We start from the raw sequence: 16,354 nt of genomic DNA on the forward strand, positions 1-16,354 counted from the left end.
ATGACCTTAGCCGAATTCGGACGCCCAACCAACTGAGCCACCCAGGTGCCCCTATCTGACTTCTCAAGTAGATGCTTTTATAAGAACATTTCAGCCCCCCTGCAGTTATAGTTCTCATTGTAAATGAATTAGCATTATGGTTTATCTATGAATTTCTTGTAAGTTTGGAAAGTATAAGTTGGTTTCCCTGTACTCAGTTATTTCTGATTAGTTTCTGGACCTGAAAAGTCACTTCTGTGAAAAGCAGAGAGACCCTCCCTGGAGGCATTAAGTGGCCTAACTTTCCTGGGTTAGATTTCTATTTTGCCTCCCTAAACTTCAATAATTGCTAATGGCTATGTTGGAGGTTGGCCTTTTTCTTTCAAAAACCATTGAATGCCTTGGTCAAGAGTTTGCATACTTGGGCAACTGGGTGGCTTAGTTGATTAAGCGTCTGATTCTTGATTCGGCTCAGGTCATGGTCTCACAGTTGGTGGGATCAAGCCCCACGTCAGGCTCTGTGCTGACAGTGAAGCCTGCTTGGGATTCTCTCTCTCCCTCTCTCTCTCTGACCCTCCCCTGCTCACAAGTGCTCTCTCAAAAATAAATAAACTTAAAATAAAATTAATTAAAAAAAAAAGAATTTGTATTCTCATGAAATGTAAAGAAAAGACACAAAATCATCAGGTTTGCATAGTTGAATGCCTACCTAAAGGTGCAGTCTGGTGTGAGCCACACACCATACAGTAGTTTCTGCTCATTTTTCCTTCCTCACATAATGAATCAATAAAGTCTTCATCATAAAGGAATGCATCAACGTGAACTGTGGGTTCTGGCTGCTGCTGTATCTGGTGGAGAGAAGAAGAACTTCAAAAGAAACAAAGTACAAAGGAGTCTCTTTTTATTGCTAAATAAGGCAAAACATCAGTGGTTCATATGCTAAAAATCTGAGAGCAACAACAAGGCACAGAAAGACAAGTTTCACTTATTGAAGAGCAACCCTGTTCTTCTTTCATTTTATTTCTGAGACAATTAGAAACTTTTAAGTTGATGCAAAATGATGTAAAACATGGCCATGAGAAATATATAAAATTTGAGTTAAAGGAGTATTTTGAGACCATCCTGTCCATCCTAAGTAGTTTATTTTACAGACAAAGAAACTGATACTCAGATTTCTCCAAAGAAAACGACCATAAGAAAGAATTGAAACTAAAACTAATACCACGTTCTTCTGAGTCCTACATGTCAGTGACTACCCATCAAAATACTTAGCAAGTAATCTTAGCCCAGAGACAAAGTTTTCAAATAATAAAGATGTTAGTAAAATTTCTTGCTGACAATTAATAACCCTTTATTAATACTGGCAAAACATGATATAATAGCAAGTGGCTACAAAGAAAAAATGTCTGATTCTTTTTACCTTAACTATAATAAAGAATCAACCTATTTACTTAGAGACCTACAAAATTATATCTATACCTACACATACATGAATCTGTTATACGTGTGTAAAATGTATGAACATAACACAAGGACCAGAAAGAAACAAAGGAAGATAAAAATCATTTGTCAGAATAAGGGATTATGGGCCAATGATTACAGGCAATGAATATACTTTTTCCTTGTTTCATATATTTTGGTATATCATGCCACTGATACAGGACTGTCTTATTAATAACATCCAAACTATATTACAAATACTCTCTCAGTTTTTATACTATTCACTACTTTCCACCTTTGAGAATCCACTCTGAATGACTGGATGTTTACTAAGATTTGCTAAGTGTTCACAATGTGCACAGCACTATCAAAAATTTATGGGATTTAGTTCTTCTGCTTAGGAATTTGCATGCTGAAAAACCACATAGAGAGTTGCTGTTTTCAGATTAGTGGGAGAAGGATTATTATTAGCTTTGCTTTAGGAAACAATATTCCTAGCATATGTACCCCATAAGAGTTGAGATCTGAAGGGACTTGAATGAGAGGGTTGTCTGGATAAGAAACATGGGACTTATTTTAGGAATAAAGGAACTGAATAAGCAAAAATTGTACAGTGCAAAAGCAGGAGAAGGAAACAAAAAGATGAATTTCACCTTTGATAAAAGTGAGGGAAATGGAACAGGAAACAGAAAACCAGGACAATGATGTAGGCAGGACCAGATTATGGTTGGGCCTTGTTCTGTAGGGGGGTGGGGATGGGTTAAGTGCTTGGCAAACAGGATGCCCTCATAAAATATTTGTTGAATGAATGGGAGCCAGAGGGTTACAGACTCAAAAGAATTAGGGACACGGCTGAAGAACCAAATGAAATAATGTTTAAAGCAGAATTCAGGACTAATTAGACCAGAGAGGCTGTGGGATTAGGGAAGAATAGGAGTATCCTCAAATAGCACTGAAAGTAAATTAATTTAATGTATTTACTTTTTGGAGCGCTAGATGTTCTGAGGAAAGCATGGTTTCTAGAGGTAAGCAATTCCGAAGGTCTTCTGCTATGTTTTTCAACATAATGTCATTATTATCTTGAGTGAACTCATCAAAATCTCCTGGAGAAAAAAAAAAAAGAAATATCTTTTATGGTTTTGGTCATACCTAAGTTAATACAATGGACATATTTTCCATCAGAAAGCATCAATTTATAACAATAAATAAGCCTTCTAACCACTGAAATATTCAAATTCTAATAAACGTTCCATTTCAAATAGTGAATTTTTCTCTTTCCCAAATTGTTTGAAAATACAAAACTTGACTATTTCAGCCTGTTCAAGAAGAACAAAGGAATTTAAAATATATATAACATTTTAAGGGCACCTGGGTAGCTAAGTTGGTTAAGAGTCTGACTTCAGCTCAGGTCATTATCTCTTGGGCCATGAGTTAGAGCCGTGCATCAGGCTCTGTGCTGACAGCTCAGAGCCTTAAGCCTGCTAAAAATTCTGTGTCTCTCTCTGCCCCTCCCCTGCTTGTGCTCTGTCTCTTAAAAATAAACATTAAAATAAGTAAACACATGAATAATATGTAGTTTTTAAACTACTTTTACTCGAAAATAGCACTGCCATTAGTTTTTTAGGGTCTTAAACTCACCAGCGAGTGGTTAAATATTCCTTCTCAGACCATACAGATCTTAGTGTAGGAGGCATCACAGAGACTGCTAAGAAGATAACTAAACTGAGTATCCCTGCCTCCAACAAAATGTACCTAAGCCTTAAGATAATAAGCACTAATGGCTGACACCAACTATGTAATAAACTTAACAATGACCGTGATGCTCTGCTGCATTTGAGCAGCAGGTAAAATTATCATTAAAACTGTATTTCTGGGGGTGCGTGGCTGGCTCAGTTGGTGGAACATGCAAATCTTGATCTTGTGGTCATGAGTTTGAGTCCCTTGTTGGGGTGTAGAGCTTACCTTAAAAAAAAAAAGCATATTTCTTTTTTGAGAGGGAGAGAGAGAGAGGGAGGGAGAGAGGATCCGAAGAGGGCTCTGTGCTGACAGCAGTAAGCCCGATGCAGGGCTCAAACTCATGAACCTCAAGATCATGATCTGAGCCGATGTCAGACACTCAACCAACTGAGCCACCCAGATGCCCCAAAAGAAAATATTTCTGATGGCTATAGCCTACTTCTGGATGATCTGGCAAAAAGTGGAGGGGTAGATGAGGTAAGGGAGAGTATGTGTAGCAATAAAGATGGGGAAGGTCTAGTTAAGAGATTGACAGCTGATGAATCTAGGTGAGGGTATAAAAGGGGTGTTTACTGTTCAGTTGGTTCTACTTTTAGGCATGTTTAATATTTTCTGGTTCTAAAAAAGTATTATTTCCAAGCAGCTCATATGTAATTTTAAATAGAATGTGACTTATCTGAAAGTAAAATACTCATAAAGTTAGCTACCACTTGGGATGCCAAATGTAGACTGGAAGGTACTACTAATGAAAATATTTTATCTTTCTCTTAAAAGACTTTCTTATACTGAACTCTTACTAGAGTAAAAGCATGCCAAAGGGTCTGTTTCAAAGTAGCTGTAGAAGGAAAACACGGAGATCCTGAAGGTTAATGTCATCTGTCTCCACATTCCCTGCCCCCGAATTGTGGGCTGTTTGTAAGTAAGCTCATGATTTGTTCTTAAACAAAAAAATAATTCTTGTGTTGGTTCAGAATGCTATTATCCTGTCACTAATAACAATTAAAAGTAACAAAGCAGGCCAATGGCAGCATAAGGAAATAAGCGGAGGTTTTCTCCTTCTAAATAAAGATACTCTTCTTTTTCACTGTATTATTCGGTGCCTTACACACAAAGGATCTTTCTCTGCATAACTTCTCACTGAGCAACAGTAATACAAAGATTCAGTTTGCTGAACTGATGTGAGAAGGTCTTTGAGCTTTTTTTCTTTCCTCACCTATCTAGCATAATGTTCTAAGCTGTTGCTTAAAGTTATTTCTAGAAGGAGACAAAACATAAAATTATAGAGAAACAAAAATACTATTAAAATTCATTCCAAACTCTTTCAGGTGGAACTTAAACAGCATCTGATATGTGTTTTTCAAAAAATTGGCCTTTTTAATTGTATTTGTAAAATCTAAGTTTTCTCAAGGTGTTAATTAATATCTAACATCTGCTTAGCTTCCTTCCCTCCATAGATAGAACACTGTCTGGGAGTCTCTATGACTCACATTAATTCTAATAATATCACTCCCACCAGTGATCCTTAGCAGGTTCTCTCAATTTGTAAATGGTATCACTAGAAAAGCCAAAAAAAGTCTCATTATGTTAAACTAAGATATTTCCTATCCCAACTTCTTTGGATTTAATTCTGTAACATAAGCAACCATATTAATAAAACATAGTTTTCATGTGGGTCTGCCTTATAAAAGGCAGCCCAGAGACTCCTGGGTGGTTCAGTCAGTTAAGTGTCTTGACTGTTGATTTCGGCTCATGAGACTGAGCCCCGAGTCATGGAGCCTGTTGAGGATTTTCTCTCTCTCCCTTTCTCCCTCTCTCTGCCCTTTGCCTGCTCATGTACCTGCATGCTTCTCTCTCTCAAAATAAATTAAAAAAAAGTCTTACAGTGAAAAAGGAACTTAGACTATGACCTATTACCAAATGGCCCATCCATCTATGCATGTCTGATATATACATATGCATACAAAGACACACACACACAGACACACAGACACACAGACACACACACACACACACACACACACACACACACACGACAGTTGTTTAGTCTTTGCTTGAACATATTCAGGGACAGAATTCCTTCCTCATGCTGAGCCAGAATCTGACTCTCTATAACATTAACTCATTTTTTCTGAGAGGAATCATCACCTTTAACGCTATACAACATTTACTGAATGAACACTTGAGGCATGCTAGACTTGGTGCTTTTCCCACACTATCATTTAATCCTAAAAATCCTATAGGTGGTAACTATGATTATTTCTATTTTGTAACAAAAACAACGAAAACATGAGGTCAGAGGTTCAGTTACTTGCCTCAGTCATACTGGCCAAAAGGTGGAGTTAGGGTTTAAATGTAGGGCTTAGTCTGAACTCTTAATTACTACATCATAGCAAAGAAGGCAGCTGGCTAGTAACAGTTCTCCTATCACTACAATAATCTTCTCTTCTCCCCACCTCTGACCAGTTCTCCATATGATGTGGCAGCCATATCTTTTGCCATCTGCTTGCTGTCTTCTGGACTTGTTCAACAAAACCCTTTAAATATAGCCTTGGAACTCACATTGCCAATCTAGTTCTCTAATCCATGGCTACCTTCGTTTATTCTCTTCTTCTATCACACTGTGGCGGCTAGGGCCCTGATTACTACTGCTACTGGGTGATTAATAAATTTGGAAGAGATGGTGGCAGTGGAGGCCAAAGAGTGTCTTCAATAGTCATATGTAAAGATCAAGGAAGCTGGAACAATGACAGATGGGAATGGCTGCAAATTCTAAGCCATCACAATCGATTTCCAGCTGTCTCTCTGGTGAAGTATGTTTATTTGAGAGTCAATACTTCAATTAATGTGAGCGTTACCAGTTGAGAGATACTATGAAAAGGTGTATTAAATTCAGTCATTTAAAAAAGGTAGTTATGAATGAAGACTGCATTTGTTTAACCCCAATACCAAGGATACCAAGTGAAAAAGAGAACTGGCACCTCTTACCCTGAACAAACTCTGATTCAACCACATTCAAGGGTAAAGAGAGATTTTTTCAGTTACAGCAATGATTCCTTTTTTTTTTTTTAAGGTTATTTGTTTTGAGAGAGAGAGAGAGAGAGAGAGAGAGAGAGAGAGAGCGAGCACAAGCAGGGGAAGGGCAGAGACAGGGAGAGAGACAGCATCCCAAGCAGGCTCTGTGCTGTCAGCATGGAGCCTGATGTGGGCCTGAACTCATGAACTGAGATCCTGACCTGAGCCGAAACTGAGAGTCAGACTTAAACTGACTGAGCCACCCAGGGGCCCCAAGCAGTAATTCTTCAGTGTGGCCCTAAAGAGGATCTACATATGGGACTTATGTGGTCCTTAAAGGGCCTAAAGCTGTATGCTCAGTTGTATACATAAATATGTATATTTTTCCAGGAAGAAAGTTCTTAAGAGGTTCAATAATTATAGCTAATATTATTGAGCACTATGGAAATTTTTAGTGCAAGAAGGCTAAAATTAGTCTTAGTATCTGTAGTGGTTGGCAAATAACTTATGAAAAGAAGAGCAAAACATTTTTGCCCTAATAATGGCTATAAGACAGGTTAAAAAAGCATGATATGATAGGATATTACTGAAGTGTGTAAATCTGAACTTCATGTTACATCGTTAACTATTTACTCTGTTATTAAAGTAGAAATCCTTAAAACATCATTTCTAAAGGCTGTGCAATATTCCACCATTGTGTATTTATTTAACCATTCACTTCTAATGCACATTTAGATATAGCTCTGTGAAAAATTAAAGACACTGCAACTGACATTTTGGCATCCATCTTCTCTTGCATTTCTGATTATTTGCTTATTGTAAATGGTTAGAACTAGAAGTACTTAAACATTTTAAAGGCTCTTGCTACATATTGTCAAATTTCTTTCCTGAAAGATAACACCAATTTACTTTAACAGAAAAGAATATGTGTTTCATTAAACCCTGCAGCAGTAAATACTACCATACAAACTTTGTTGTTTTAATTTGCATTTCCTTAATTACTGGTGAGGCTGACATCTTTTAACATGTATAATAGCTATTTCAGAATGTGTGGTAACAGTATTATGCTTGGAAAAAGATTAAAGAAAGGTGTTAGTTGCTTGACAGTAAAGTTTTTCTCAAATTACACATGTAGGTGGGAAGGGAGTGGAGAAAGAAAAGTTGCTCTAAAGGGCAACATTAATTCTTTAAAAATTTCCTACCTATATTTAACTAAATATATGAGTAAACAGAAGTCACCAAAACTGATAGTCTACGAATCAAGCCCCACTTTTTATACCTGGTCAGTATCAAGTCCTGCCATTTTTGCTTGTAAAACCTACTTCCTCTTTATTCCCACTCCAACCACCTCAGCCACAGTCATCACTTCACACTTAGATACTAGGACAAACTCATGACTAGCCCCCCTTGATCTTGGTTCCCCTACTATAACATATCTTGTACATCTATTTTAAACTAATCTCACTCAAACCTCACTTTCATATCACTTGCTTCCCTTACAATTTTAGGATGTCTTTCTACTTTTCAACCTATCAAATCTTATACTAGATATTTAAGGCCCTCTATATCAAGAGTCTAACGATCCTATTTTCTATCCTTATTACCCCTAACATAATTTCTGCTCAAGACAGGCAAATCTTGGGGTGCCTGGGTGGCTTAGTTGAGTGTCCAACTTCAGCTTAGGTCATGATCTCGCAGTTTACAAGTTCAGGCCTTGCCGTCCCGCTCTGTGCTTACAGCTCAGAGCCTGGAGCCTGCTTTGGACTCTGTGTCTCCCTTTCTTTCTGCCTCTACACTGCTCATACTCTATCTTTCAAAAACAAAAGAGGCAAATCTCCCCAGTTGTTTTCCATAGTCCTTCCCATTCATACTGTTCCTTTCCACTGCATGACCTAGCTTTTTGCAATAAGGGCCTGTCCAAATTATTTCGTGGCCATGAATTGTTTCTTTTTTTATTAAAATTTTTTTTTAACATTTATTTTTTGAGAGAGAGACAGAGAGAGAGGGAGGGAAGGAGGGAGACAGGATGTGAGTGAAGGAGTGTGAGTCCCCGACATGGGACTGGAACTCGCAAACCGCGAGATCATAACCTAAGCCCTCCAGGCACCTCTCCATGAATTCTGACCTTCAACCTCTAGCCTTAACTTATCCATATTCTTACATCTAATGACTTACAATGCATAAATACAAGGTTTTATACACACACACACACACACACACACACACACACACACACAACCTATTATTCATTCATATCATGTATTACTCTGAAGTCCCTACTGAAATTTTGAAAATTTATTGAGGGGACTTCTGGTCCCAGACAAGATGGCAACTTTCCTCACTTTCCTTTGTTCCTCCCCTCTAACTACAACTAAATACCCTGCAAATAATTCAACAGGCAATTATAAAATAGGAATTGGAAAGCTAGAAAGAAGGTGAACTGTCTAGGGGCCTTAGGACTTAAGAACAGTCACTGCAGTGAGTTCCCTGGATTTTCTTTTCATCTTCCATGTAGCCTGGGCTAGGTACCAGAGAAACCAATACCAGAACCACTAACAGGCATAGGAGGAAAAAAAAAAAGTATTAAGAAAAGTGTGTTATCTCTTGCCAAAGACTGGTAAAGGGGACAAACAACAGAGACCTACTGAGGAACCCTAATCCCCACTCCACACCTGGGCCAGCAGCAGACTGTCCAGTCTTCAGACCCTCTACCCAGGGGCATTAAAAAACCCAGGTCTGGCACCTCTTAGCCATCTGCTCAGTGGTGGAAAGCAAACAAGGTCCTGAATCGCTTGTCTCCTATTCTTACTATTGGAAGGCAGCTCAGCAAGACAGGGCAGCCCAATGTGTTTCCCCATGCAGGTGACACCAGCATAGATTGAACAAGAACTGCAACAGTGCTAGAGAACAAGGCAAAGTTGAAAACATTGCAAGGACACTGAAAACCAAATTGTTATCAAAAGCCCACAAAAGCAGGCCAGAACCAACAGGTTAGAACTAAGCAAGACAACAAACCGTCTATTGATAAAAAAATTTGAATAGGAACAAAAGTCTTAGCATAACATCCAAAATATCTGAGATATAATCAAAATGATCCTGGCATGATATCCAAAATATCTAGGATATGATGGAAAATCAATTATTATACAAAGAACAGAAAAAAAAAAAGTCTTTAACCTGTAAGGGAAGACAGATCAGGAACACAGCAGACCTATCCAGAGAAACTTGACAGACCAGAAAGGAGTGGCAGGATATATTTAATGTGTTGAATTGGGAAAATATGCAGCCAAGAATTCTTTATCCAGCAAGGCTGTCATTCAAAATACAAACAGAGAGTTTTCCAGACACACAAAAACTAAAGGAGTTTATGAGCACTAAACCAGCCCTGCAAGAAATTTTAAGGGGGACTCTTTGGAGAAAAGACACAACAAAACAAAAAAGACCAAAAGCAACAAAGATTAAAAAGGACCAGAGAACATCACCAGAAACACCAACTCTACAGGCAACACAATGGTACTAAATTCCTATCTTTCAGTACTCACTCTAAATGTAAATGGACTAAACGCTCCAATCAAAAGACAGTGCATCAGAATGGATAACAAAACAAGACCCATCTATATGTTGATTATAAGAGACTCATTTTAGACCTAAAGACACCTGCAGATTGAAAGAAAGGGGACAGAAAACCATCTGTCATGCTACCGTACTTATATCAGACAAACTAGATTTGAAAATGAAGACTGTAACAAGGGGTGAAGGGCATTATATCATAATTAAGGAGGTCTATACACCAAGAAGATCTAAAAATTGTTAATATTTATGTTCCCAATGTGGAATACCCAAATACATAAATCAATTAATCACAAACATAAAGAAACTCATTGATAATACCTTAATAGCAGGGGTCTTCAACACCCCACTTACAGCAATGGACAGATCATCGAAACAAAATCAGCAAGGAAACAATGGCTTTGAATGACACACCAGACTGGATGGACTTAACAGATATATTCAGAACATTTCATCCAAAAGCAGCAGAATACACACTCTTCTCGAGTGCACATGGAACATTCTCCAGAATAGATCACATACTGGGACACAAATCAGCCCTCAACAAGTACAAAAAGATTGAGATCATACCTTGCAGGTTTTCAGACCACAACTCTATGAAACTCGAAATTAACCATAAGAAAAAATTTGGAAAGACCATGAACAATTGGGAGATTAAAGAACATCCTACTAGGGGTCGCATCACTTCCGCTCGAGTTCGGCGTTTCGTCTGTGAGAACTCACGCGGTTTCAACATGCCTATTGAGAAGTGTTATTTCTGTTCCGGGCCCATTTACCCCAGCCACGGCATGATGTTGTCCACAACGATTGCAAGGTGTTCAGATTCTGTAAATCCAAGTGTCATAAAAACTTTAAAAAGAAGCGCAATCCTCGCAAGGTCAGGTGGATTAAAGCATTCCGTAAAGCAGCTGGTAAAGAGCTTACAGTGGATAATTCATTTGAATTTGAAAAATGTAGAAATGAACCTGTTAAATACCAGCGAGAGCTATGGAGTAAGAGTACTGATGCAATGAAGAGAGTTGAAGAGATCAAACAGAAACGCCAAGCTAAATTTATAATGAACAGATTAAAGAAAAATAAAGAATTACAGAAAGTTCAGGACATCAAAGAAGTCAAGCAAAACATTCATCTTATCCGGGCCCCTCTTGCCGGCAAAGGAAAGCAATTGGAAGAAAAAATGGTGCAGAAATTACAACAGGATGTGGACATGGAAGATATTTCTTAAAGATGTCACTATTTCTATAAGTGCATTTGAAAATCTCCTTAGGAGACCAAGAACTTCTAAATGATCTTTTATATTTTACATAAGGTCACTCAAATGAAAGGTATTTAAAAATACATCTCTTCTATGTTGCTCATTGCTGTCTGTAAAACATCAGATATTATGGATGTTAGATTGCATTTCCATTGTTAAACCTTCACTGATAGTTACATTTATGTAAATCATGCAAATTCTCTTTGTAAATACAGAAGTGAAGTGTAGGCATAAAATGTTCCTGCCATTTGGGTAATGGCACTATTATGTAAGAACTAATGACAAAAATATATTTTACATATCCCTAGCCATAAATTTTCTTTGCAGTAAAATATTAATTTTACTTTATTAATATTATAGAAGGGGGCTTAAAACAAGGAACTAAAACAACCTGTATGTATGATAATTAGCCTTAAGTAATCTTTTATTTTGATTTCAGTATTTGTTTTGGTTTCTTAGAAGAGTATATGAAGCCTAATTATGTTGGGGGTGAGAGCTGAATAGCTTTTTCCTGAAATGGCACTATATACTTTCCACTTTGGAGAACACTCAATTCTGAGATTCCTGATAGAACCAGATTTTTTTTCCAGCTTAGCAGTGGTTTAGAAGTGGAGGAATCCCAGTGCCTTTTAGGATGTTGTGTGGTTTCATTTAAAAAGCTCCTAATTGTTTTTGGATAATAGAATTTATGGTTTTTGTGTCACAAATTATTTGGACCTAAGTTCATATTTTTTGTTTAAAAGCTACTAAAAATGTATTCATTAGCAGGAAGAAAATAACTCCCACATACTACTGAAGTAGGAAATACAATTAAAGAAAAATATACAGTGAATAATGTTTTTATATTTCTACATTTTTTGCAACTTTAAGGATATTAAGTAACTCACTTTTTATATTTTTAAGGACAGAACTTAGAATAAATTATAATCTTAGGGTTATAAAATTATAAAGTAATGGCTAAATTTTTACTTCAGTATTAGTGAAAAAGTGATCACTGGACAAAGTGTTCAGGACAAAGATCTGAATTCCAGTGTGATTTTTGCCCTTGTGTTCTTATTTGTTAAATATGGGTCATTGATAGACAATGTTATTGATAAAGCAATTAGGGGAAATGATATATGAACTCAAAGACATTTGTTAAATTACTTGAAGTTTGTACTCCATACTAGATTTATGTTTGTTTTAATATCAACATGTTTAAGGGGTGCCCAGGTGGCACAGTCGGTTAAGCATCTGACTTCGGTTCAGGTCATGGTCTCACAGTTCATGGGTTGAACCCTATGTCAGGCTCTGTGCTGACAGCTCAGAGCCTGGAGCCTGTTTCAGATTCTGTGTCTCCCTCTCTCTCTGCCCCTCCCCCACTCATGCTCTGTCTCCCTCTGTCTCAAAAATAAATAAACATTAAAAAAAAAAAAAAGAACATCCTACTAAAGAATGAATGGGTTAACCAAGAAGTTAAAGAGGAAATTAAAAAGCATATGGAAGCCAATGAAAATGAAAGTATGACAGTCCAGATCCTTTGGGATGCAGCAAAGGAGATCATAAGAGGGAAGTATATAGCAATCAGGCCTTCCTAGAGAAGGAAGAAAGGTCTCAAATACACAATCTAATCTTAAACCTAAAAGAGCTGGAAAAAGAACAGCTAAAAATTCTGCCCCAAACCAGCAGAAGAAATGGAGTAATAAACATTACAACAGGAATCAATCTTGAAATCAAAAAACCAGAAGCACTGATTAATGAAACCAGGAGCTGGTTCTTTGAAAGAATTAACAAAACTGATAAGCCCCTAGCCAGAATGACATAAACTCCTAGCCAGATTGATCAAAAAGAAAAAGGAAAGGACCCAAATAAATAAAATCATGAATGAAAGAGCAGAGATCACAGCCAATACTACAGAAATAACAAACAACAATAAGAGAACATTATGAACAATTATATGCCAATAAATTGGGCAATCCGGAAGACTGCCCAATGGACAAATTCCTAGAAACATATAAACTACCAAAACTGAAACAGGAAGAAATAGAAAATTTGAACAGACCCGTAACCAGTGAAGAAATTGAATCAGTAATCAAAAACCTCTCAACAAACAAGAGTCCAGGCCTGGATAGCTTTCCAGGGGAATTCCACCAAACATTTAAAGAGTTAACACATATTCTTTTGAAGCTATTCCAAAAAATAGAAATGGAAGGAAAACTTCCAAACTCATTCTACAAGGCCAGCATTACTGCGATTCCAAAACCAGACAAAGAACCCACTAAAAAGGAGAACTACAGAGCAATTTCCCTGATGAACATGGACGCAAAAATTCTCAACAAGATACTAGCAAACCAGATCTAACAATACATTAAAAGAATTATTCACCACAATCAAGTGGGATTTATTCCTGGGACACAGAACTGGTTCAATATTCGCAAATCAATCAATGTGATACATCACATTAATGAAAGAAAGGATAAGAACCACACATTCCTCTCAATAGATGCAGAAAAAGCATTTGACAAAATATAGCATCCTTTTTTTTTTAATGTTTATTTTTGAGAGAGAGAGAGAGAGAGCGCGCTCGCGAAAGTGGGGGAGGGGCAGAGACAGGCAGACACATAGAATCCCCACCAGGTTCCAGGCTCTGAGCTGTCAGCAAAGAGCTTGACGTGGGGCTCAAACTCATGAACAGCAAGATCATGACCTGAGCTGAAGTTGGATGCTTACCTGACTGAGCTACTCAGGCGCTCCTAATCCTTCTTTGATAAAAATCCTTAAGAAAGTAGGGATAGAAGTAACATATCTCAAGATCATAAAGGCCATACAAGAAAGACTCACTGCTAATATTATCCTCAATGGGGAAAAACTGAAAGATAAGCCCCTAAGGTCAGGAACATGTCAGGGATGTCCACTCCCATCACTATTATTTATTCAACATAGTGTTGGAAGTCCTAGCCTCAGCAATCAGACAACAAAAAGAAATAAAAGGCATCCAAATCGGCAAGGAGGATTTTTTTATAATCAAGGTACAGAAATCGTATGCATTTCTTTTTTTTAAATATATTTCTTATTTAAATGTAAATACAGCCACAGAAACACATTAATTTTTGTAAATGTGAAAACTCTCTTTAGCTCTAATACCTGTAATCTCAATTTAATGTGTCCACCTTTGACTGTACCTGGTTATGTTTTAATTTTTTTTTAATGTTTATTTATTTTTGAGACAGAGAGACAGAGCATGAACAGGGGAGGGGAAGAGAGACAGGGAGACACAGAATCTGAAGCAGGCTCCAGACTCCGAGCTGTCAGCACAGAGCCCAACGCGCGGCTCGAACTTACAGAACTCACAGACCATGAGATCGTGACCTGAGCTGAAGTAGGAGGGTTAACTGATTGAGCCACCCAGGCGCCCCCATATGCATTTCTATACACCAATAATGAAGCAGCAGAAAGAGAAATCAAGGAATTGATCCCATTTACAATTGCACCAAAACAATTAAATACCTAGGAATAAATCTAACCACAGAAGTCAAAAATCTATACACTGAAAACTATAGAAAGCTTATGAAAGAAATTGAGTAAGACACACAAAAAAATGGAAAAACATTCCATGCTCATGGATTGGAAGAACAAATATTGTTAAAATGTTGATACTACCCAAAGCAATCTACATATTCAATGCAATCCCTATCAAAATAACACTAGCATTCTTCACAGAGCTTCAACAAACAATCCTAAAATTTGATGGAATCAAAAAAGTCCCTGAATAGCCAAAGTAATGATGAAAAAGAAAACCAAAGCTGAAGGCATCACAATTCAGGACTTCAAGCTGTATTACAAAGTTGTAATCATCAACACAGTTTATGGTAGTGGCACAAAAAGACACACAGATCAATGGAAGGGAATAGAGAACCCAGAAATGGACCCACAAATGCATGGCAAACTCATCTTTGACAAAGCAGGAAAGAAAATCCAGTGGAAAAAAGACACCCTCTTCAGCCAGCAGTGTTGGGAAAACTGGACAGCAACATGCAGAAGAATGAACCTGGACCAGTCTTTTACACCATACACAAAAATAAATTCAAAATGAATGAAAGACCTAAATGTGAGACAGGAAGCCATCAAAACCCTAGAGGAGAAAGCAGACAACAATCTCTTTGACCTCAGCTACAGCAAATTCTTACTTGAAATGTCTCTGGAGGCAAGGGAAACAAAAGCAAAATTGAACTACTAGGACCTCATCAAGATAAAAAGCTTCTGCACAGCGAAAGAAACAATCAGCAAATTTAAAAGGCAACTGATGGAATGGGAGAAGATATTTGCAAATGACATATCAGATAAAGGGTTAGTATCCAAAATCTATAAAGAATTTATCGAACTCAACACCCAAGAAACAAATAATCCACTGAAGAAATGGGCAGAAGACATGAATAGACACTTTTCCAAAGAAGACATCCTGATGGCAAACAGACACACGAAAAGGTGCTCAACATCATTCATCATCAGGGAAATACTAATCAAAACCACATTGAGATACCACCTCACACCTGTCGGAATGGCTAAGATTAACAACTCAGGCAACAGATGTTGGTGAGGATGCAGAGAAAGAGTATCTTTTTTGCACTGCTAGTGGGAATGCAAACTGGTATAGCCACTCTGGAAAAAAGTATGGGGGTTCCTCAAAAAATTACCCTATGACCCAGCAAATGCACTACTAGGTATTTAGCCAAAGGATTCAAAAATGCTGATTCGAAGGGTCACATGCACCTCAATGTTTATAGCAGCACTATAGACAATAGCCAAAGTATGGAAAGCACCCAAATATCCACCAACTGATAAATGGATAAAGAAGATGTGGTATATACACAATGGAATATTACTTGGCGATCAAAAAGAATGAAATCTTACCATTTGCAACAACGTGGATGGAATTAGAATGTATTATGCTAAGCAAAATAAGTCAGCCAGAGAAAAGCAAAAAAAAATCATATATTCCATATATTCCACTCATATATGGAATTTAAGAAACAAAACAGATAAACATAGGGTAAGGGAAGCAAAATAAGATAAAAACAAAGAGGGAGACAAACCAAGAGACTCTTAAATACATGAACAAACTGTGGGTTACTGGTGGGGTGTTGGGTGGGTGAATGGGCTAAATGGGCAAGGGGCATTAAGGAGGGCACTTGTTGGGATGAGCACTGGGTGTTATATGTAAGTGATGAATCACTAAATTCTACTCCTAAAATCATTATTACATTATATGTTAACTAACTTGGATTTAAATTTAAAAATAAGTAAATAAATAAAAATAAAATAAAAACTCTGTGAAGAGGATGAACAAATTACAGACTTGGAGAAAATACTTGCAAACCACAT

The 16,354-nt window shown here is 37.3% G+C and overlaps 1 protein-coding gene and 1 pseudogene across 1 annotated transcript in view; one reads left to right on the top strand and one right to left on the bottom strand.

Annotated features, from left to right (window-relative positions):
* The window catches only part of LOC122469002, a 42,864-nt gene that overhangs the window by 19,837 nt on the left and 6,673 nt on the right, over positions 1–16,354 (bottom strand). Inside the window, exons 2-3 of the mRNA XM_043555989.1 lie at positions 2,401–2,522; positions 689–827 (exon numbers count right to left, since the gene is read on the bottom strand). Coding sequence (XP_043411924.1) covers positions 689–827; positions 2,401–2,522 — 261 coding nt within the window. The remainder of the gene's footprint in view (positions 1–688; positions 828–2,400; positions 2,523–16,354) is intronic.
* LOC122469005 lies at positions 10,362–11,078 on the top strand (annotated as a pseudogene).

This window comes from Prionailurus bengalensis, chromosome B3 (genome assembly GCF_016509475.1).
Source record: "Prionailurus bengalensis isolate Pbe53 chromosome B3, Fcat_Pben_1.1_paternal_pri, whole genome shotgun sequence".
Lineage (NCBI taxonomy): Eukaryota > Metazoa > Chordata > Mammalia > Carnivora > Felidae > Prionailurus > Prionailurus bengalensis.